Source organism: Prosopis cineraria, unplaced genomic scaffold, assembly GCF_029017545.1.
Source record: "Prosopis cineraria cultivar Desert tree isolate PC_DT_omini unplaced genomic scaffold, ASM2901754v1 PC6, whole genome shotgun sequence".
NCBI classification, from domain to species: domain Eukaryota; kingdom Viridiplantae; phylum Streptophyta; class Magnoliopsida; order Fabales; family Fabaceae; genus Prosopis; species Prosopis cineraria.
The window spans coordinates 19337485-19363354 of NW_026555337.1; the positions used below are offsets into that span (position 1 = coordinate 19337485).

At 31.9% G+C, this 25870-nt stretch overlaps 1 protein-coding gene and 1 pseudogene across 1 annotated transcript; both read right to left on the minus strand.

Moving 5' to 3' along the window:
- Window positions 1-555: 555 nt before the first annotated feature.
- On the minus strand, window positions 556-1961 carry LOC129314495 (probable carboxylesterase 15; annotated as a pseudogene).
- A 7753-nt stretch (window positions 1962-9714) lies between these two features.
- LOC129314641 (pectinesterase-like) lies at window positions 9715-12252 on the minus strand. The gene is made up of 2 exons (XM_054958124.1): window positions 11321-12252; window positions 9715-10495 (listed from the first exon to the last, which is right to left on the minus strand). The coding sequence occupies exons 1-2, from the start codon at window positions 12228-12230 to the stop codon at window positions 9801-9803; spliced, it is 1605 nt and encodes a 534-aa protein (XP_054814099.1). The 5' UTR covers window positions 12231-12252; the 3' UTR covers window positions 9715-9800.
- Window positions 12253-25870: the final 13618 nt, after the last annotated feature.

The window sequence follows — 25870 nt, forward strand, 5'->3', positions numbered from 1 at the left end:
AAAAATATTCACCAACTATAATATAATATAATAATAAAATAATATTAAAATTAATATATAAGTGCAGTATGATTGAAAACATATTATTTTTTTAAAAATTAATTGATTAAAAATTAAATGACAAAAATAATATGTTTGTAATATATCACGTAATATATGTGTGTAAATAAGCCAATTTATAGAATTTATAGACTTTATAGATTAGGTCTTAAAAAATAAATCTAAACCTATTTACTAAACAGGCACCTTCAGTAGTGATGAAACCATCATACCCCACAATTCTATCAAGTTCCAAATCGGGATGAAACCATCATCTACAACCCCACAATTCTATCAAGTTCCAAATCGGCAAGTACCATTAACTCAAATCACAAGAAATATTAAAAAATTAAGAAAATAAAAACAAGAGGGCTTACCAGCCAAGATTTAAGCGGATTGAATTGAAAAGAAAAACAAACAAACAATGGCATAATTTATCAGGACAAAAACCAATAATATATGTTTTATATATATATATATATAGAGAGAGAGAGAGAGAGAGAGAGATCCAAAACAGATCACCATTAACCATCAACCATCAACCTTATTGGAAAACACTGATAGCAAACACCCCGCTAGTTTTGGCAGGATATTCAAGATCTGCGAGACTGTCTGAATAATACAGATTCAGGATGAATGTTTCTCTACAAATTGTTTGATCATTAGCATCAGATTGTTTGCAGCTTCTGAACTAGGATGAATAGTGAAGAATCCATGTTTCTTCCCTTCAAATTCAGCATACTCTATGTTCTTCCCCAATTTCTTAAGCCTACTTGCATAATCCTCACACCTATCTCTCAGCAAATCGCTTCCTCCAACCACCACTAACATTGGATCCAGATCAATGCCTTCAAGGCTCTTGCTCCGTGGCCCAAATGGATTCACAAGGGGATGATCCCTGTCATCTCCAATCGGTACAGAAAGCCTCCAAAATCTGATTCATCACGCAAAAAACTGAGACACAGAAACTGAACAATCGGCCATTTGTGCCTAGACAGACTTGAATTTCTTCTATTAGGTTTTCGAATGAAAGTATTACATATCAAACAATAAGATCAGCATAAGAGACATTTATTAGTTACGAACCTGTCAATGAGTTCTAAATTGAGGAAAGCGTCTTTTGGACCTTCAGCCTCAAATCGGGTTCGGACGTTGCCGCTAAAGAAGGGTGCCAAAAGAATGTAACCTCTGACCCGAACCGGCGCTTACTCGGGCGACCCACTACCAAGCCCAACCGCCAGATGGTGAGCGATGTCTCCGCCGGCCGAGTCACCTGAAATGAACACCCGATTGAAATCAGCCACTTCGCTCAGCCACGGATCCGGGTCATTGTTCGTGGCTTGTGCCTGGAGCCACTTGACAGCCGTGAATGCGTCATCCATAGCGGCTGGAAGTCGGTTCTCCGGAGCCAGCCGATAGTCCGGCGAGATGACGACGGCTCGGAGCTCTGAAGCGAGTCGGAGGCAGTAGTTGTGAAAGTTGGGCCAGGTAAAGGAGCCGATGCAGAAGCCACCGCCATGGATATAGTAGAAAATCGGAAGTTTGGAGGATGAAGACGAATCAGCGGGCTTATAGAGTCGAAGCTGAAGGCCATGGGTAGGATCGAAAACGACATCTTTCCATAGAACAGAGCCGTCGTCGTGGACAGGGACGTTGAAGCTTGGCTTTGAAGAGCGTACGATGGAACCGTCGCTGTAAACTTGAAGGACGCCGCGGCAGTCCTCCACCACATATGGAGGAAGGTGAACACTGGAAGAATGATCTGAAGTAGTGGAGGACATGATTCAGTTTTCTCCCCTTTTGTGACTGAAGGTGGGTCTGTGGTTTGATGGTTGCTGCTTCAATTTCACCAACTGTTACAGACTATTGCAAAAAAAAAAAGAAAAATATGGGATATTGAACAGACGATGGACGGACGGCAAGTCGGAAATAAAAGGCCAAAGGAAGAGAGATGATAATTTAAAAATGAAAAGTAAAAATGTTGAATATAAAAGCAATATAAGATGGGAAAGGTCAAAGAGGAGCTGTGGAATATATGCAGCAGACATTGGGAAGGTCATTTCTTTTTATTTCTTTAATTGTTCGCATGTTTTGAAGAAACGTCATTATCGTTAGAGAACTTGGCCTTTGTCCATCTCCCTCCCCGTCCATTTCTCATCTTAGTCATAAGATTCTTTTTCAAATAATTAAAATTTAATATTTTATAAAATTAATTTTTATAATTTTAAATCTTAAATTAAATTTTAAATAAATTAATTGTATCTTAAGTTTATTTATTTTTCATAAATTTGATGTTTTAATACTAATTAAAAAATAAAAAAATTAATTTTATAAAACATTAAATCTCAACCATTAAAAAATAAGTTTAATGGTTAAAATGGGAAATGGAAAGGAAATGGAGAGAAGACAACTCCATTGTTAAAAGAGGCCAAAAGTTCTTTTAATGAATATTTATTATTATTTTAACTACATTTTTTATTTTTATTAATTTTTTTTGACTTCTTTACTTTATTTTTAATAATTTGTTGGAATTTATATTATCATTTTTAGCCCTTCTTGTTTAAAATAGCTAACCTAATTATATTTTTATAATTAGGGTTTTTTATGTCTTATTTAAAATCCATCACCACAAAACCAATCTTCATATTATACATGGTCTTGATTTATTGGGGTCTTTTATCTCTTTTAATCAACCCTTACTTTATTGTTGGAAGATGGTTGATGATGATAAGAGGCGTTCATCTTTCATGTATTACTCAAAACTATGATTGGTTAATGGTATCTCTTCAAACTAAAAAAAAAAAAACCTAGGGGGAGTACTATATTGATATAAGTAGTCTTCACAAGTGTTACATGAATAGCTAGCTTGTCGGAGTAATTGGGAAATTGTTTTTATAACAAAAATCAAATACATGCCTTATAAATAATAGGATAAAAAAAGAACTCTTCTCTTTACATTATAAGTAATACTGGAAAGAATAAAAAAGAAAGCTAACCGAAAGAAGAGAAGAAACCACATAGAGGGACAGAAATTATCAAAGAGGAGATGATTCAAAAAAATTCTTAAATGTCTCCATGCCTACTTGCTCCATCTTCAAACCCTAGCTTCTTTGAAGTGTTATATGTGTGTTTATTGCCTATTGCATCTGTTTTTAATTGATATATAATTGTATAGATTAGGTGAAACTTGGTTATTGAGTAATTTCACTCACCCCTCAATCTTCAATACTTTCAAGGCCTAGCTCATTAGACCAAGATTGAGGAAAACATACTGAGGCTTAGGATTGTAAAGTGAATCCCACTTGCATGCCTCATTGTGTTATTTTATGTGTATTAATGTTGTAAATTTGCCAACTAGGATTCACATGATCATTTTGAGCTACTTGCATTATAATTGTGTATAACTTATATATTTTGTGCCTTGGGTTAATGAGTTTTAGTTGTAAACTTTGTATAGGGCTAAAATACTTATGCAAACAGTGTTATGTGTGTGTATCTTGGGGATGTTTTGAAATGAAAATGAATGTTGGTGCAAAGTTTTCCTTCCCCTTGTGTTTTATAAAAATTAGGGCTGAGTGGTAAATATTTGTTATATATGTATATGAATGGTTGTGGTGTGTTGCACTAGTCTTATATGGTCCATTAAGTATGGTCAAATGGTTGGTATAGGCTATTGACACTTGTGTGTGAGTTAGGATGCCCATATGTGTGAAATTGTAAAAAAAGAGTGAAAATGGATTTGAGTGTCTAAATCTGTATAAAAATAAATTTGAGTATTAAACTTATGTCATTGGCTAGAGCTATGAAAAAGCTCTGTGTAAACACTGAAATTACCTCAATAGGACATTGGATGGAGATTTGGGACAAGTTGAAATTTTGCCCCTGTGCTATCATTTGACAATAGAAATTTTGCTGTCTAAATCATGCAATGTGCCACGGCACATGGCATAGAAGCTTACGAGCTACGGCGTATGTGCTAATTTCTACATAATTCATAACTTTGAGTGTTAAATTAAATAATTTGATTCTTATTTGAATCCTAGCTTCCACATCTGTTTAAAACTTTGATTTGAGACTACTAAGAGTGAATATGAGTATTTTTAATGTTGAAACCTTGGGATCCCAATCCAATAGTTTGAAAATTATTTTCTCCCATTTGAAATTTTGAAAAACTTGGTTATGCCAATTGTAATTATGTCAAAAGATTGATTATATTGTAATGTGAGAGAATGGGGAGGATTAGCAAGGGTAACCTTACTAGTCTAACCTGGAGAATTTAGCTTGCTAAATAAGTTATGTCCCTCGTTAATTGCGATTTTAACAAGTGATTATGACCCTTGCTAAATTCATTATAAAAAAGGCCCACTAAATTTAGTGAGAGACTAGTATTTCCTCACTAAACAACAAGGTGAGGGATTTCAACCCTCGCTAACATTTAAAGAAGACCTTATCCTTACCTAATCTCTTGCTATTTTTTTCGTTAATTATTTTTTTAGTAGAGTAAATATCTCTAACTATTTCCCTCATTAATTATATTCTTTTAGAGAAGAACTGTCAGTTCTTTGGTATATTTCTCACTAATTATTTTAGGGAGAATTTCAGTTAAGGATTAGGGAATAGACTTAATTTTAAGTGAGTTTAAAAATATTTTAAAATTTTAATTTAGTCCAGGGGAGAAAAGTCAAAAAATTTTAATGGTAAAAAGACCAAAATACTATTCATTTGTTATGCAGAATCACTTGTTATTAATTTTCTTACTTTACTTGTTAATCTACAAATATGAGTTACAAATTACATGAGTTGACATGTTAATAATTATATAAAACTTGAAATTAGTTTTTCAATCATAAACAGCAAAACATCAGTTATCAAATTGTTAAATTTACTTGTTAATTTACTAACACTAGTTGTAAATTACTAATAGGTTTTGTAATTTAGCAAATTAAAAACTAATGTTATTGATTGTCTGATAAGAGGATGTAATTTACAAGTGATATTGGTAAATTAACAAGTGCAGTAAGAAAATGAACAACTAGTGATTTTATAACATCTTAGATTTTTGTTTTGGGAATTTTTGGTGTTTAAGAGGGTATAATGGTAAAATTAAGTGAATTTTTAATTAGTGATGCTTTTGGGAGACTAATGTAGTTAATGGATTATTGGACAACCTTAGAAGAGGGCTAGATTAGAGTTTAAATGGGCCGTGGCATAGAGTGAGGTCCAAATATGTCTAGACATTTTTATGCCATATGCCACGACAGATGCGTCAATGCGCTAGAGTGTACATGCAAAATTAGCATTTATCAGACTTGTAATTAGACTGAAAATTAGAAATGGGATAAGAGAAATTGTGAGGAGGCGATTGGAAATGATCGATGACTATTAGAGCACTACCTTTGGACCAATTTAGAAGCATTTAAGGCAAATTTATCCTTAGGTAAGCTTTCTACACCTCTCCATCTCCCTACATTCAAATTTCTGAAAGTTTGGGGTATTTTAGGATGAAAATTGATTGTTCTTAGGCAATAGCTAAACCCATTTCCGTAGTTGAGGTCTTAAGGAGTTAAATCAAGTCCTTAAACCTAGATTTATGGATTTTATAATGATTTAGAATTTTTGGCTTTGAGTTAGATGAACTCTAAGTAGAAATTAGGAGATTAAAAGCAATGTGGATAGTAAAAAGGTGTTGTTTAAGTGTTAGGATGTTAAATAGAATTATTGGAGTATGTTGGAAGAATCGATGGGACTAAATTAAGGTTTTGAGTGTATTGGGTACCCGTAATTTGTGTTACAAGTAAGGTAACTAGTGTATAGATTGATAATTAAGGGTTCAATCTTGAAGATTAGCTATTGTCTAAGCATTGTGGTGCTAGTAGGAATGTGTGAAGTCATTGTTTAATCACGGTAATCATTTTAGTGACAAAAAAGTTGAGGTAACCAAATTATTTAAACTATCTATTTACCTGTTTGGATGGTTGTGTGATTTGCTTTTAAAGCTAATGCTCTTGTCTTGTACTAATATAGTATTAATATAAAATGTTTATGATTTGGAAACTATGTAAAGTGGAATGGAAATTTATATTTAATTTTGGGTTTTTGGAAGGCTAAATGCTATTTTTAAGTGTAATTAATTGCAAAACTATATGGTTTAAGTAAAAATGAGCATGTTAGTAAAAATTATATTTTATGATTATGTGTTGAATTATTCAACATATTTGGTATGATCATTGTGAAAGGGTGGTAGTTCACCCTATTCTATAGTTTGGAGTATTATTTGGAAATCCATATGGTATACTGACACTATAGAGGCCCCGGTGCTTAATATTATATTGTTTGAAAGTTTCAGTACTACATGAGGTAAATTGGATATCGACATCTCTAGTATTTGTGGATAGGGAGAATCTGTGGTCCATAGTGGATGAAGGTGCTCTTGGCCGGGGCTGCCTCCTACTAATGGTGAGCTTGGGTTAGTCCAGTCACACGGACTTGGTTCTATTGAGTTGTCAGCCCACAGATTCAGTCAAAAGACATAAGGAGGGTATAAGGTGGTGTGTGAATCATGCATATCATATTATAATCATATGTGTGGATATATGACTTGTTATATGTTTTTGATGTCACTTCACATACGCACTATCTATTCTCACACATGAGTAGTTTGATTAGACTATTTAGTTATTGAGTTCTTGATTCACTCCATGGTTATATTTTATAGAAAAGGCTTTGATAGGGGTAAGGGAAAGGAAGGTGCAATCAGGCATTAAGGAGACTAGCTAGTATTTGTATAGTCCTTTCTATTTCCTTTAGTTTTGTAATGATTATTATATGCATATGCAAACTTAGGAAAAACATATGTCATTTTGTACGCACTTGCATGATTTATGTTATTAACTGTGGGTATTCTCAACCTAGGATGTTGTAATTGTGTAATGGTTATGAGAGGTCAAGAAACTAGTGTAAATTTTAGTTTGGTGTTGATTCATATGTTTGTTTGGCCATTTGAAAGATTATTATATGTTGTTAACCCTGATGGAATTTTATGTTCAATATGGGGTTTTGTGGCCAAAATTTGTCTGGAATATTGTTGTTGTGATTTGAATGTATGTACAAGTTGTTTATAGTTCATTTGAGTTAGTTCAAGTTGTTCCACAATTATTGGCACTTGGTGTGTGAGTTTGGACACCTTAATGTTAGTTTTGGAAAGGAAACATGTCATTTTAAGTTTGTGTGTCTAAATTCCATTTGGCTTAATGTTTGGGTGTGGGACCAGTGCCAATGTTTAGGTGGCTCTAAGAGCTACATGTGAATACTTGAATCGCTCGAATCGGACATCAAACAGCAAAATGGCATGCTTCAGGAGTTAGCTCAGAGTGCTGTCATGATAGCATGCACATGCCACGACGCATTGATAGTCACAGCATGAGGCACAGAGCAAGACATGTCCCTCTGTGTAGTCCGCTGCAGCTGATGGAGCCTATATCGCAGTGCACTATGACACTTTTTAGACAATTGTTCCAGAATTGTCCCCTTTATATTTCTTATATTGCTTATGGGTTTTTATGCTCTTATTGTCTTGTTTAATTGGTTTTAAAGTATAATTTAAGCTTAAATGGCTTTTGAAAAAGAGTTTTTTTTATCCCGATTTCTAAATCTTTTTATAACACTTGTGTTATGATGACTGCTTCTTCAAGATTTAATTATCCTGGTTGTCATAACGGTATTCTATATTTGGTGTTATGTGTATTTGGTAATGTGAAGGGATGGCGTTACAAATTTAGCATAACCCATAAAGGGCATTTTGGTCTTTTCACTGTTGAAATTCTTTGACTTTTCTCTCCTAGACTGAATTGAAATTTAAAATGTTTTTGATCCACCTAAAATCAAATCTCTTCCTTGATCCTTAATTAAAATTCTCCTATTATTTTATTTTAGAGAAAAATTAACAGTTTTTTACTATTTCCTTGCTAAATATTTTATTTTAGAGATAAATAAATATCTCTCTCTATTCTCCTTACTAGTTATCTTATGTTAAAAAGGACATGGTGTTTTCTTTCGCTATTTTTCTTATTAACTATTTTATTTTTAGAGAGGAATTAATAGTTTCTCGCTATTTCTTCTCCCTACTTTAACATTTTAAAAAGGAATAGAAGATCCTACATTAATTTGCATTTTTCTAGTAGTAATTTTGAAGTCAATATTTCATCTTCTACATACTTACTTCCTTCAATCCAAAATATAAGTATTTTTCATCAATTAATCTTGGTTCAAAATATAAACAATTGAATACATGTAAAATTTTTCCCATTTTAACCCTTATATTTATTAACCTAGATCTTTATATAAAGTTATTTCTTAATCATCATGAACTGCATCGGTAATCAAGACTAAGGTAAAAAAGGAAAATAATATATATTTTATTTGTATGCAAATTTTTCCTAAAAATTACTTATATTTTAGACTTGAGGGAGTATTTCTTACCAATTTCTTTTTCTACTCTTCAACAAATCATTGCCATCACCATGTCCTTCATCAATTCTCTCCCTCCTCCAGCATATTTTCATTTCATGTTCTTAGTCTATAGTTATAATATGGACTAATTCAATATGAACTTACCTCAATATATAGTTAATTTTATTGTATAATATCTAAACTTACCTCAATAACAATACAATATGAACTAATTCACACGGATTTAGTTCAGACACACACACAAATAAACTAATTACCCCAGTTTGGAAGAGAGAAAAACGTCTCTCATGGAAGAGGTCTAAATCCACACGCAAGTGCATTCACATATAACTTCTAATCATGCATGAGGGGATATATAACAGTTGCCTCCTAGCATTTAAAACAAAAGCTAGAATAACATTTTTTTTTTGGTAGAATAGACTAACATTTAAGAACCTTTTTTTGGGTATTCATAAGTATTCTATTGAAGGCAATCTTATTCGAGCCACTATCGAACACTAAATGTGAGCACTTCTCCCAAGAATGATTCATATATTAGTTTGTTATGTTGTGAGGGATTAACTCCTTTTGCTAGACCCAACTCTTGCTTAGTAACATTTAAGAATCCTAATTTTATTCATTTTCTCACGAAAGATCCAATAATCAATATGGGCTTGGGTTATCTTAATCCATCAAAGGTGGATTCCTACATTATCGAACATACTACTTGATTTATTATTATTATTATGAGAAATTTCTAACCACTTTACTGGAACTATAAAAAAGTAGTTAAGTAATTAATTTTATCTAAAAATAAAATAAATTTTTAATTTTGGTCACATTGAAATGAAAATTTGTTAAATTTGCATTTTCTCTTATAGTTAATAAGTTCGAATTGAGGTAATATTAAAAAAATATAATTAATATATCGATTAAGTTCTTTATATTAAGGATTGTCAAACTCTTGTAAAAGGTGTCTTTTCATGTGTGCGTGTAACATTCACTTACATATATATATATATATATATATATATATATATATTAATAATACATTTGTTGTTGTCACTATAAATGAAAAATATAATATATGAAAGAATATATAAGAAAAACAGAGAACAAATATAGGGGACAGAAACATAAAATTGATCGATCTAGCATATCTTTTATTAAATATCAATTATCAAAGAATAATATATAATTATACAAATAATTAATATACAACATAAATGAATCCCCGGAAAAATTATTAAAAATAAATAAATAATGAACTGTACATGTATATCCCTGTAAAATCAATCACATGCATTACTAAATTAAACACCAATAGAAAAAGGCACCCCAGTGACAGGCAGCCATGTCCGCCCAGCAAGAAAACTAGCAACACTGAACTGGTTTGCCTCATTTGGATTACTTATAACATGAAACCCAGGCCATTGAACCCTACTTTGTGTTGATGAACCAGCTCCAAAATTCATATATTCCCCAAAATAACACGTGTCTTGACCCAAATCATTATCTCCCCATGGAGACCAACCTAATGGATTCACCACTCCTTCAATGTAACTCTTCATCACCACCACTCTAGCATATTGCTGCCATGGCCTACCCAAATAGGTTTGAAATGATCGCACAACCGGCCTGAGATCCGGCGCGGCTCGAATCTGACAACCGATGATCGATATTCCGGTGTTCTGAAACGGATCGCCTCGTCCTTGAGCTGTGATCATGTTTGCTTGGCCTTGAAGTGGCCTTCTTACGAGAATTCTGCAGTTTTGTAGAACAACTGCGGCATTACCCCAAATGAAATCCACAGTGCCGAAAATTCGACAATCTCTGTAGAATTGACGTTGTGCATGAGCCATTAGAGTGTCTTGATAGCCTTCGATGGAGCACCGGTAGAAGACCGAGAGGTCTGAGGCTGATCGGAGTGCCACGGCTTGGCCGTTTTCTGGACCGGCTGTGTTTCTGAAAGTGACGTCTCGTGCAATGAAGCGAGCTCCATCTATGCCTGAAATTTTATTATTTAAAAATGAGTTACTCAACACACACACGAGCGCTCGTATGTATATATTTCTAATATAATATGACAATATATTAATATATAATAAAAAAATTTGGAGAATGACAATTAAATCCTAAAACAGCAAATTAATCATAGTGAGGTCATTGATAAAATTTTCCAATAAAAGTAAAACCCTTTGATCTTTATTATAAGACAAAGTTAATCAACTTCATGCGTATTAAAAAATGTTAGTCATGTCCTTAAAATTATTTAAAAATATGTAATTTTTAAATTTTACACTTCTTTTCAATTAATAACAAAAATAAATTATTTGCTAGGAATTTATATGATAGATAATAAATAAATAAGGGATAAAATTGAAAGAAAAACATTAATTACTCTAACTTTGTCTTATATTAAAGACTATAAAAAGTTTTCAAACTTTGCCTTATATTAAAGATTGGAAGGAGTAAGTTGCAAATATCTATTCAAATAATTATAAATTTAGAAGTTTCAAATTGTAAATAAGACATTTAAATTTTAAATATAACTCTTGATAGAGTTCCTGCTTGTAACTGTCAAAATTAATATTTGCAACTCATTTTAAAATTTTTTATTAAAACTTAATTATCATCAATTTGATGTTTCAAGAATTTACTATCATTCCCCTAAAATTTATAACAAGCTAGTCATACTATTACCAAATCACAAACAGCGCTACCTATTTTTTACAACCATTTCTTAGAATTGAATCTTCCAAAAAAACTCAACAAGAATGTTTAATTGTTTAAATTTCACAGAAAAATATTAAAAAAAAAGTAAATAACTGACCTGCTGTTGCCGAGGCAGCCGGGGTAATTCCATCTTTAACGCTTCTGCTACCAGTTATAATGGTTGCTCTCATTCCATCTCCAACAATCATGAGATTTTCATTATCCTTATCAACTTCAATATTCTCTTCGTAAATCCCTCTCTTCACTCGTATCACAAACTTCGTCTTCACCCTTCTTCTTGACGCTGCATCAATGGCGGCTTGCACCGTCTTAAAATGACCCGAACCATCTTTAGCCACCACAAGATTTGCCTTCACCGAAGATGGCTTCAAGCTCAACAACCTCCTGTCATGCCGCGAGAACCAACTCGGAAAACCATGTGCATCGTTTATCTCTTCTTCTGTATAATTCTCTTGCTTCAGAAATCTCCCATTAACAGCCAGCACATTGCTTATCATCTTCCTAACATTGTCACTCACGTTATTTTGAGCTGTGAACTCTGCCAGTTGCGCCGCCGACATGGCGCTCCAGCAGGTTTCTGTGTTTGTGAGGGCAGTGCTGAGCCATGTTTGAGCATCTGATGGAGAGCACGAAGCTGTGTGTAGGCCATGAAGGGTTCGGTTTAGATGGAAGATAGTGTTGTCGTAGAGCTTTAAACAATCAGTGAATGCACATTTCTGCATCTCGGTCGCACATTTTTGGCCATGTGCTTGTGCTTTCTCATGCACGGCTTTGGCTTGGTTCAGTGCTAATTGAACCAGAATTTTCGTGAACTCGGACCGGTGTTGCGGTTCGAACTGGTGGTGATGACTTTGGCTCATGTGGTATTTGCATGGCTCGGGATGAGGAGTTTGGTTGCACCAAAAGTCTATAGATGAAGAAGAAGATGACGACGACGACGACGATATTGAGAAAATTGAAGAACATAAAGTGAGAGAAAAGAAAAGCTTAACAATGATTGATGCCATTTTGATTTGCAGTGAGTGGATCTTGTGTTTGTTGTGTTTTGTTATGTCAATGATCTGTATGTGTATATTTATAGTGTTTCAGAAAACATTCAAAGCTTAGATTAGGGTTTTCGTTGAAAATGGAGGAGCGTGTAGAAGGATATTAATTAGTCGGCTAAATAAAATACTCGAACGATGACCATAGAGTTTATGCAAGTACACGATACATACTAATTTAGAAGATTAATTAATAATGTTTCGGGCATGTACTTTATAATCTAAAATATATTTGTCACGCAGTGTTTCTATCATTTGGATCGCGTATAATTAATTATAGAAAACAAAATTAGCAATCGAAATAGCGATAAAGATATGGAAGAACCACTGTTGGGCATTAGGAACTTCAATTCCAATTTAATGACAGTTAGGTTTTCAAAAAAAAAATTTAAGAGATAAGTTACAAATAATAATCCAAATAGTTACAAATATAAAAATCTCAGTTTAGTGGCAGAGCCACATTATATTTATATTCATTTTGGAAAAATTATAAGTAGGGCATATAATTTTTTTAACTTTACACCCTCAACTCTTGATATTTTGCAACCCTCGAATTAAATAACAAATATTTGGACTCAAAAAATTATTAAATATATAATTTTTTAAATGAAAAATGATAATCAATCTATTAATATTATTACAATTTTAGTCCTAACATAATTGTTATTCTTAACTATTAAATTATTATTTCAAAAAATATATTAATTTTCTTATTAAATTATCTTGCACTCTTGACTTTGGATCCTGACTCCACCACTGCTTCCTTCATTTTTTTTTTGTTAGAGAAGTTGTCACTTTTGATTTGTTTTTTTATAAAAATAATCAAAAAATATCAATAAGCATTTATTACAAATTTTTTAAATTACCCCTTTTATGTTGATTAACACATGGTACTTTAATCCAGTTTTTTTATTTTTAGATGTAATTATCATAGTTAATCAATTTTTTTATACTTTATGATATATTTTTTTCTTATATATAGAAACGGAAGGAGAATATTAGTTGCAAATTTTGAGTTATAATAATTAATTGTCATTAGTTATTGATTTAAAGCTTAGACTTTTCTATTTGAAATTGTGTGATTAATTGATATTTATAGCCTAGCTTTCGGAAAAAAATTTCAGGAACCTCACTATTATTAATTTAAAGTTTTGAAAATTAGTTGTCATTCTCCAATTAAAAAAAAATTAACTCAACAAGAAAATTCAACAGATATTGCTTGAATTATTTGTCAGCTGGCATACGTGGTGGCCAAGTTTAATACGAGGCGAATGTGTAAGAATTAGTAAATAGAAACTACAAGAAAGACAACAAATAATATTATATAGTGCGGCAATTGTTAACGGTAAAAGCAATAACAAATATTTAGCCAAGTGTTCATTTTAGTGACGGCGCCACCATAAAACATTTCATCGCAAGAAACAGTATTTTAATTTTCTCAGCAGAAATAGTTGAATATATTTACTTATTTAGCAATTATCATACTTAAAACTGATATCACAATCTTGAAAATGAAGAGTAATCCAATTTCACCTGGTACATATACGTTGTACGCGTTTTACTTTAATCACACACAAGTTAATTAGGATCACACACACACAAACACACTCCCACACCCACCCCATGTGCATATAGTTTACACAGTAAGCAATTGTAATGGATGTTTGACAAAATCCGTATCATTTTTTCAATAATTATTTATTTTGCTGCTGATTCATGGGTCAACGAGTTCAGATTTTGGACGCTCGTAAAGAAACTGTATCGGATGAGAACAAAGTTAATTAAATTAAATAACCATTTTGCCAATGTAATTAAGAATTATCGGCACATGGATTTACACAAAGGTGTAATTTGTGCATCAACGATTGCTTGTACATGTATTTTTCGGTGGATTTGGAATATATATATATATATATATATATAAAGAGTATTAACGAGGAAATATGACGCATCTTCTAAATAAAATAGGATTTAATAATATAAAATAGGATTAAATGACAAATTGGCTCTTAAATTATAGGTTTAGAAGTGTCTGAGACCCTTAACTTATTTTTGATATAACGTTTCCCTTCAACTTTTAAAAATGGTGTAATATAATCTAACTTCTACCATTAATAAAAGTTAATTTTAATCTTTAGTTAACTTTTATTGGCCATTTTTTGTATTTTTTGAGGTCTTTTTTCATTTTTTGATCAACTAATGATTAAAGTTAACTTTTATTAATAATAGATACTAAATTGTACTGTTTTCAAAAATTAAAAGAAAATATTATATTGTCCAAAACATTTTAGATTCTCCTGGACCTATAGTTTAAATGTCAATTTGTTCTTTTATCAATAAAATAATATTAACACAATTCAATCTTATTATATTTTTATCCAAAATTAAGAAATTAATTGAATAGAAAAACGAAGCGCTTCGTTTGATTCCATGACACTTTTATTGATTTTTAGCCTCTTCATGTGAGGGCTTCAACATATTTAATTTTAAGCATTCTAGAAGCTTAATTGGAGGCATTTGACATTCTTCTGTTGCTCATTTGAGTTGTGTTGGGTAAATGTATGCAAGTATGTTGGAATTATGATTATGTTTGGCTAATTTCTTAATTAATCTATATATGAATTTTACAATAACAGGTGGTTTTGATTTGTTTGTAGTGTACATATACACGTACATATCCGTCTCACATAGTCAAATTAATTTTATTTGTAATTCATTCAAATTACTCCATTACTAGTCCTATTTATAAGATGGATAGAAATTTTTTTTAATTTTATTTATAAGGCATATCATTGACTTTTTATCACAAATTTCTTATTTTATCCCATTATAAGTGTTAGTGAGAGAAAATACATTATTGAAGTATGTGAATTTATCAAAGTAAATATATTTTTTGAGAGTTAATGAGTTTTAAAATTTTACTTAACTTTGTTGAACATGTTAAAAATGACTTATAAATAAGATTAGAGGATTTAAAGTTTAGGATCATGTTAGAGTAGATGTTGATGGTTTGATTAGAGGGTTTGAGATTTAGGGTTTAAGGCTTTCTTTTGCCACTAAATAACGTTAATATCATGGATGAGAGTGTAGTCTCTACTCTCAACAAAGTATACTTCTTGTGCCTTAAAAAACACTTGAATTCTGAATCAACCAAAATTAAACCACGTTTCCATTTGTAGCACATGTATACAAATGCAAGCTTACAAGTGTATGTCAAGTAGTCACATGTGTTCACTTAAAACATGTTCTTTCTTCTTTGAGTGTATAACCCGATCCAAAATATTCATGGAACACTTTTAATTAATTGACTACACTTTTAATAATCATGGAACACATGTACATATGTGCTGTGTTTGCATGAAAAAAGATGCATGTTGAAATAATTGACTTGTCTCAGCTGATCATAGTATGAACTTGTGGCTTTTATTAATTAATTTTGTTTGGGCTATGGAGGCTTCTCATGATAATATACAAATCCATTTATTATATTCTCGTTAAAACTTGCACACACAAACTCTCTCTCTTTAATTTCTCTCTAGTTTTTCGTGCGCGCGCGCGCGCATTAATATTATTAATCAGAGGAGAGGGAGATGCATGGATGAACAAACCAGATCAGTTAAACCTTTCAATAACCAAGTGCCTTGATCCAAAATAAAAACTAAATCATCCTCACATCGAAAATACAAAACGAAGTGATTCTGATGTTGTTGGATGACTTGAACCACATCACCAAGCTTCCAATAAAAATTAATCAACGATTGGATCTTAGAAGCATGAATAGTTTCTTGTCCACTACTACTTTCAAAAATAGATAATGATTTTGACAAAATCTCCGGTGTTGATCTTCACAATCAGGAAGCAAAAACATATTGATAAGAAATAAAGAAAAACTAGAAATAACCCAATAGATTGCAAAGAAGAGGTTGGGGAAAAGATGAAAAACAAAATAGAGATGATAAGAAAGCGTGCACTGCCTTACAGAGAGAATACTCTCCTCCCAATCCAATTGAGACCCCTCCAAAATGAGGAAATATTCTCCTTTCTACAGTCTTTCTTATATATATATATATATATATATATATGTAACATCTTGAATTTTGGATCCAGAAGCTCAAGAATATATCAAAATTCAATAAGCTATTAAACCCAAGTAATTAGGAGTCCTAAAGGTACACTGAAAAAATGAATGATTTTCAAGGACCAAAACAATTTAAAAATCTTTCTTAATGAGAAGTGTAATATTTTTAGAGATTTTAAGGAAGTATTCAAGAATTGAGAAATGAACAAGTTAAAGTCTAGAAGCATTCAAGACAGGCAAAAAGGAACAAATAAAGCCTAGGAAAGTAATAGATGTATTTAAGATTAGTTTCGAAAAATAATCAATACAGTTGTCAAATTAAACAAAAGTAAAGTTATTTAATAACTTTATTCTTATATCCTAAATCTCCTAAAAGTGGGTCGCAATTAGATCATAAAAATCATAGTATATCAAAAGAGAGCTCAGGAAGATTGTAATTAGATATCATGGTCATAGCTAATAGACTTAGTAGAAAGTTACTGAGCCACATAGTGTACATATTGCTACAAAAAATACTTTTTACACTAGGCATAGACAAAAGTAGTTATATGGAAGCTTGTTACCGTTGCTGTTATAAACTCTTCATATTTGTCGACAACAATATCAATTGATTGAAGTTTACATGATTTAATAAGGCTTTCCATCAGTGAGAATGTTATAGCGTGAAAATGTTAATTATTATGTGAGACATAGAGACAAATTTTATTGTAAACCTGATAGGAAACACTTAGAGATATTCCTTATCTTTATTAGATATTTTCCTCAATATATGCAGGCCAAATCAAGAGCTCGAGAAGCTACTCTGGGTATCACTAGGAATGTTTTTATCTCTTTTGTTGAAGCTATGTAACAGGATAGCTGATGTACAACATATTGTTGTGCTAAGGTTGTAGTAAATTATTTTAGCTTAAAATTTAGTTTGTATATTATGAAATTTATTGTACTTTGAATATTATTAAAATTATTCAATGGTCAAAATTTATGTAATTTTTTATTTATTATGAGATCTATTAGAATATATACAATCATTAAAAATGGCATTTTTTGGATTGGAGATGATTTACATAACCTCCAATCCAAAAAATACATCTTTTTTTAAATAATACTTTTTACACTAGTTGTAACTAGAACAGGTGTAGAAAATGAACATTTTACACTTATTGCCTTTATAATCAATGTAAAAAATCTACTTTCTTTTACACCAGTTTGTCAAGACTTTCTACACCCCTTCTTTCTACACTGATTTTGGAATCAATGTAAAAAGTCATTTTTAACCAATGTTAAAAATGTTTTTTTTATAGCAACAATAAATCTCTAGGAAGACAATAGTATAGGATGAGTTTATAATATAAAAGCCTTTTAAGTTTAGATAATCATTACTAAGAGAGTATACTTGACTTTTTCTTAGATAATTCAATTGTTAACTAGGCTAGAAAAAGAAAGGAAAGAGAAGAAGAAGCAAGCTAAAGTAACATCATATCCAGGACACGAATGGTAAATATTAATGTTGAAGGGTAATTATATGTAAATAAATATTATAATGAGATTATGACAAAATGCCTAGAGTTAAAAATGAACAAGAGTGAACATTAGTTTGGAAATGTCAACCTTAACCAAGGTCAAAATATAATTTCTGAAAGTTTTAGCTCTTTAACTGTAATTACAGAAAAATTGCCAAAATTTAGGAAATTACTAAATGAAAGGAAGAAATATTTGGAAGAATTATACTAATTTTATTGGTTAGAAATTTCCTAAAGAATTGATTATGAAATTTAAATACTATTTTGATTGAGGAAAATATCCAAATGAAAGCTGCCATCCATAATTTAAAGCTAATATAAAGAAAATCCAAGCTCATTTAGAAAGCAAGAAGGGCATGACATTGGACCACAAAAGCGGAATATATTATCCATTTTCACTTGGACACAAATTAACGAAGCCAAATTGGAAATCTGGAAAAATAATTGCTCAGAAATTAACAAAATTTAGTGGGATTACACTTGGCATGTTGTAGCTTAATAAATGATTGAGTGTTTCACCCATACTGGACCACATCTTGACCGACCTTCCCTAAATCCCTAAACCAATGCAGTCTTCATTAGTTTCAGTATTTTGCTTATTTTAATGTCTTTGATCAGCTTTAAACCGAAAGAAGAAAAGAGGGAGATTAGGGAGCGCTCATGAAGATGAAGATGGCAGATATGAAGACTTGAGCTTTTACCTTCAATTTCTTCCATTGAACCTCTACTAATCCTAAAAGTTCCTTTAGAAAAGTGTTCATCTCTTCAAGGGATTCATACCGACGGTAATATATTTTCCATAGATGAAGAAATTGATCTCAAGGGCTAGCTTAAATTGGAAGAATTACGGAACAAATTCTATTAGTATTCAAGAGGCAAGTAAGCATTCTCCAATTATTAGTGTGATTGGCTTGAGGATTTATTTGAGAAACTTTGTATAAGCTACTTATTAGATTCTGGAGGAGAAAAGCATACTTTAATAAGATAAGTTGCACTAGACAAGACGTATGCAGGAATGAAGTCACGGCAAGGACTCAGTTCATGAACACAACAAACTCACTCTGAAGGGAAGGGACAAAATGCAGAGAGGGAAAAAAAAAAGCATTCTGTATATTTTGTGTAACTAATGAGAATATCTTAATTGAGTGATAACCATATACCCTATTTAACTCCCACGCACTCACCATTATTTTTGGACGTGCATGAACAACAATTTTAATAATTGTTCCCTCCAAAAAGCTCAATGCTAATATCGCACAAAAAGTCCTAGTTTTATTTCCCTCATTGGCACACTTTTTTACTTGATTTTTGATAAAGCCCCCACACTAATGGGCTTTGTTTCTGGGTTTTGATTCACCAAGAGTGGATAACCCAACACTACCATCCTATCTCATGGATATATTTCAAAATAAAAGAATTTACATATGAACATGGTATGGATGAATGTTAAAATGGAATCTTAACCCATGATAGAGTTAGAATCATGCTTTTAAGAAAATTCTGGAAGTTAGTAACAGGCATTCTCTAGGCCAAGCTTATTTCAATATGAGCGATGTGATTTTGTTGAGATGGACCTAGCCATTGACTTTAATGGGAAAATTGTGTAGGGTAGAGTACTTAGTTTCTCAATTTTAAGGCTAATAGAATTAAAAGTCAATGTTAGACCTTAACAGTATATTGTGAGATTAAAAGTGGGAGTAGAAATGGTAGTTCATTTGAGTAGGATCGTCAGTGGGTGTTGCAAAAGTATGTTCTAGGAATTCAATTGCATGTAAATTTGTGATGTTATGTAAATTCAATAAAAAAAAACAATACTATGCACATTTGGTATGTCTAGGGTGATAAAGCATGAGTTGAAGCTTTAGAAATCTCTTGAAGCTATGATTTAAGTAGTTAAGTATCAACCTGTTCTGATGTAAGATTTTCTGAAAGTCTGTTACCATTTCATTAAAATGTTTATAGTAAATGGACTCTTTTGACTTTGATTTGTATTCATAATCTAGACATCCTAAGCTTTCTAGAAAGTTCAAAAATCAATTGGAGCCCTATAGCTTGAGTTATTAATTTCTAAGTGAAGGATTGGAATTAGTCTTGGAAACAGAGCAACTTTAGGGAATGTATTTACTATATCAGTTGGCTCAATGGAAGTTCTGTTTCTTTTTTCTCTTCTAGAGGACTTGTCAAGGTTAAACATACTCAAGAATCATATCAAAAGCAATTTTATAAATGAATTATGAATTTTTAAAGTTAGGGTACAAATTTTGTCCAAGAAAACATAGCAATTATAGAAAAGCAATAAACTGTATTGTTAGGCATGAGTAAAGGCCATATCTATATTTGTTTTTGATAAAGGACTTCAAGAGCTTTCAATATGATTATAGACCATGCTCATATGATTTTTCTAGACTTAGTTATAATTTTTCAAAGTTTAGCAAAAATTATAGACTACCAAATAGGCAGTAACCTGACGATTAATATGTAAATTTTAGTTTATGGGCTTCAATTTTCATTCAACTGAACCGTATTGTTCTTATTATATAGGAAGTGTTAAAAGTGAGGATTTGACATCAAGACCAATTAGAAACTAAGAAATTACACTAGTGGGGATAAAGATTCCCAAAACATTGGCCTGAACTAGTGCCCTGACATACTTAGGAACCATATCAAGGATATAGGAAGAATTTCCACTAGAGAGGGAGTGCTTAGTAAGCTTATCAACTATTCTATTACAGTCCCGATGAATAAACTAAATTCGAATATCCCAACTTTTAGTCATCAGATAGCAAACTATCCACAAGCTTCTTACAATCAATCAGAATCAACCTCCACATGTCTTAATTCCATTCTCCATTAACATTACCAAGAAAGCCACCACATGGTTGTTACATTTAACCCAACATCCATTGGTTTAGTCCAGTTATGAGTACTATATATGAGGAGGATTGAAATTATTTCTAACAAATGGGGCCTCCTTTTGAATATAAAATTCTCATATAAGTTAAGGATATTGACGGTGGGATTCTTTGATTCAACAAGATCCTCTTGGAAAATGTATAAATTCTTCCGACTTTATAGCTGGGACCAATTTAGTTTCCAATTTATTCCCAAATCTCTCCTCAAATTAAAAGAAGCCCAATCAACTAGATTCCATTCAAAATGTCCTCATTTGCTACATTACACCATAAGTAATATGGATTAGTATTACTCCATCTATGACGTCTCACATTAACCAGAAGGACACAGATACTTTCAACTCCTTTCCATTTCCATATTAAGTTAAATAAGGAAGATGTGGTATAGCTTTCATGATTTTATAGTCAGAAATAAGCATCCTTAATGGTAAAAGTGCCATATTCACAGTGGTTATCTGTGCTCATTTCTTATAATTATTGTGCTAATGGGTACTCTAAAACCAAAAGTACATAGAACAAAAAACATCCTACCAATTATACTAAATTATTGTGCTCTATATCACTTGTTAGGAATAGGGAGGGACTGCCTGAAAATAGGGAGAGGAGAAATGTGAAAGAGAAGTGAAAAACACTACATCTTAACTCAAAACTCTGAGGCTCAAGTTTACGAGTCCTTCCTCTTTATTTTATATTAGTTATTAAGCATAAATTTATCCAATATAGGACTTCCCACATCATCTTAAATCCACTCACATTTGGATAACCAATAATCTCTCCCTCAAGTACATAAGATCCCCATATCAAAGACGCCCTAGATATCAAGTTCCTGTACTCAAATGTGTGCATAATAGGTCCTAGGTTAAACTTGGCTCTGATATCACTTATTAAAAATAGGAAGGGACTGCCCTGAAATAGGAGGAGAGAAGCAATAGGCAAGAGTAGTAGAAGAACACTACATCTTAACTAAAAACCTCAAGATTCAATTTTATGGGTCATTCCTTTTTATTTTAATTAGTTATTATGCACTTTATATGATGTGGGACTTCTGACATTATCTCAAGTCTACTTAAAAATTCTATCATAGTCACATTGTCTAGTAATGGACCATCAGCAACAAAAGATTTCATCTTAGTTTTAAAAATTGTTATCAAGAATATATTTTTAATATAAAACTGAGGTCTTAGCCAAGTATCAATGAAAAACTTTATTGAAAGCCCATCACCTAGTCTTATTTAGAATATGATTATTTTTATTGCAAAAAGACATGCAATGGTCAATGCCCACTATAAAATTAGAAGCTCAAAGCTTAATTACAAGAAATTGGTCTACTGTTATAGGTGAAGCCTGGGTTGGTAGGCCTATAGTTTATATTTTGAACAAAGCCTAAGCCATAATTTACTATTTTATCTATATATACAACACATTTCGCTTAAATCATATATGGTTTTAACTAGTCACAAGCAAAAAATCATCATGAACAGTGCTAGCATCAATGTGAAAAGATTCTAGTATCCTCCTAAAGACAAAGCAACTATTGAGCTAGAAAATTTACGGTGCTCCCTCTCCTTGCAAGTAATAAACATACTTAAGACCCAATATGATAAAATGGTAAAAATGATAAAAATCTAAAGAAATAAAAAAAATCACACTCAAGACCCTATATATAAGGGGGGAAGAAGACCTCTTCCTCTAGGATGAAGATGATGATACAAAATTTGTAAGCTAGAATGCTGGACAACAAGTAATAGAAAAATGATACTTAAGTGTCACACCCGATACTGAGGGTATGATCGACATGGAATATGAAGTGAACTCACATTTCATAAGCCTTGATTAACTAGAAATTAAGCTAAAATAGAGATATATGCAAGTTATATACATAATAGTAAAGTTGATAAAATTTTAAAGTTTTTATAGAAATTTCACAGAGTCTCCCCTATCATTTAAACCTCCTAAAATTTCTACAACAACAACAAAAGCTGCCAATCAAGACTAGCAAGGAGTCTAGCTCCATTTCAGCAATTTTTATGATAACAAAATAAAACTATGATCTAACTATGGTGTACGTGGAGCACTAACTTATAATTCACAAAATAATATAAGATTTCACCAAAAAGGGTAATCACCATGTACTTCTTTTATCCAAAAAGCAAGAAGGACCCTCAATGGTCAGTTGGAGGTGTAGGGTAGCTATGATATCTAAGACCAAAAATTAACTGGTGAGTAGCGTTCCAATCAATATTATAATAAAGAAAATATAAAGATAATAAATAACAAATTTAACTTAAAGTAACTTAATGAAATAATGAATTATCCAAAATTAAAAATAAATAATGATTTTTCATAATAGTGTGATTGTGAATTTAGACAAGGCTGATAAAATCACATAAGTGTATTAAAATTTTACTGCTCATAAAATATAAAGACTTACAATAAATACAGTTCGATAAAGTACTTTCAAAGAATTTCAAGAAAATGATAAACTTTGAATTTAAAATTTCAGGAAGGCTTTATCAAAACAAATAACAAGCGTGGACACACATTCTACGAGGGTAAGTAACTAGTTAAGCGCAGTCGAAAGCCATGAAACAAGCATGGCAGAAGCCACGAACCAAGCACAGGCTTGAAGCCTATGACTATAAGCATGAGTACAATACTCACGAATAACCATCCCTTCATTCCATGTGCGTTGGCCATCGCACAGGGCTAGTACCTCCTGTAAGCACCGTGCTAGTTAAGTGTACCATAGCGCGTTAGGATTAACAGGACCGCCGTTAGCATCTAGTATTCTAAACTTAGTCCTCCTCAATAAAATCAAGCATGTGTGTAGCGAGAAAACATTTTCAAAATTTTCTCTCAAATACCATTCAACCTCATTTTCTATTGTCCAATTCAATCATTATTTCCTCCATATGTAAGTCATTGCATTAAAATTTTTTATCAACATAAAATTTAGTAATTAAACAACTAAAAATATACATCATTAATCATATGTAGGTTTCTCCTGTGCTTATCAACAATTTAGCTCATTCATAAAATCAAGACATTTTCATTAATAAGACATTTATTAGAATAAAAATAGGATTAACGATGATATTTATACAATTTATAAAGGATTAATAGTGAAATTTAAATAGAGGATTTTATAAACACTTTACTAAAGATTTATTTGGAATGCTACCCAGTCATCTAAGTTTTCAAAATTTCACAGTCCAACTCCTATAACTCCTTGCTTATTCCAATGGTGTCCTAAAATAAATCTAACACACATAACCCAACAATCTTCTTATCATTATGAATATTTATAATTTCTCTAGGCTTTATTATAAACTCTAACAATCTTATTCCCACCTATAAATCTTTCAAGTATACTTACAATTACTAAGAGAACATGCACCATACTAAATCATGAAGCAAGTATCCAAGTAACACTAATAATTTTCATCTTCTAATTTCTTTTACAAAGTTCTGGCTCAATATATATTAAAATAGTATCTAATCCACACCACCCAATTATTTCTACCACCTTAAGACAAATGGAAACAGGGTACGCTTTCAACCAATGAAGAAAGAAGAGTAAATTGCACAGCACACTAAAACCTATACTCACGGAAGCAAGGAGAATCAATATCTTACCTTGATCAATACATAGTAGCAGCTGCAACACACACGACTCACAGACAGCACGAAAAATAAAAGAGCCACAACCCCACGGTCCAAGAGGAAGAGACAGAGCAGACTTCATAGACCAGAAAAGAAGCAGCAAAATATTAAGCTTTCTTCAAGCATGGATGTTCAGTAGGTGAAGATGAAGGAAACGAAAGCTATTTTTCCACTCACCACCGACAGCCCTTTTTCAGAAAAGAACAAAAGAAAGTTGTAACTTTCTCCCCCAAAGTGACAGTCGAACAAAGATAGAGAAGAGGAAGAAGGTGACAGCTGAATAAAGATAGAGAAGAGGAAGACAACAACCCAATAGCCAAGAAAGAAGGAGAGTATTGCTCACATCTCGCTGACACAAACAACACGAAGACAAGTAAAGAGAATCAGCAGCTCACTCCACTGTGGCAGGCAAACACGAACGGGAAGGATGGCAGCAAACGAAGCACAGCAATGAATAAAACGCCCAACCAACAGCTAGCTAAGAAAGTTGATAAGAATCAGAGAGATAAACCGACTATGAAATTCTAGAGAAGTGTATAAGGGCGATGGAGATTAAAAAAAGCGCGATGCTCTATCTTATATTTGCGTGAACGAGCTGATTCAAAGCAAAAGAAGAAATGGCAAAAATTATAAAAAAAGAGCACAAGAAAATTACAATAAAAGACATAAAAAATTATAAGAAAGGACACAAAATTTTATAATTTAAAACCAAACTTCTACTTAGAAAATTTGGACTCTAGATCCTTGCGAAAGTTTCTAGCATAATTTCCTATAAACTACCCTTTTCTAATTACTATAAAACTTATTAAATAAAATATTCATTAGGAAAAAAATTTTGTTCAATTTAAAATTTAAGGGTCATTACATTAAGACTCTATATGAGAAGAATAATAATATGATGATCACAACGACAACGACGACGATGAATAGAATTCTAGAAGAGTAAAATCTAAAGAAATAGAAAATGATAATTAAGACCTTTTATCAAAGACACCTCAAAAACCAAGTATTTGCTAGGCTTTGATACCATTTGTTAAAAATTGGGAGGGACCACCCAAAAATGGGTAGAGAGGAGAAACAGGCAAAAGTAGTGAAAGAACATGACATCTTAACTCAAACATCATGACTTCAATTTATGGGTTATTTCTCTTTATTTTATATTAGTTATTAAGCCTAACTTTATCTAACATAAGACTTTTTACATCTTCCTAAGTTCACTTACACTTAGATAACCTAACAAATAAAAATATAAAAAAATAAAAAGCATATTTAAAACCCTATATATAAGGAGGGGGAGGGGGAGGAAGACCTCCTCCTCTTCCTTCTTAGTCTTTCTCCTCCTATTGGACGATGATATAATGCAAAATTTGTAAGCTAAAATGCTGGATGATAAGTAAAATAAAAAAGAGATAGAAAAATAATACTTAAGAC

Excerpts from the sequence above, each read along its gene's own strand:
- LOC129314641 (XM_054958124.1), bottom strand. The coding sequence starts at position 12,230 with ATGGCATCAATCATTGTTAAGCTTTTCTTTTCTCTCACTTTATGTTCT. Across the intron at positions 10,496-11,320 it reads GGCTGCCTCGGCAACAGCAG|GCATAGATGGAGCTCGCTTC; the intron begins GTCAGTTATTTA and ends ATAAAATTTCAG.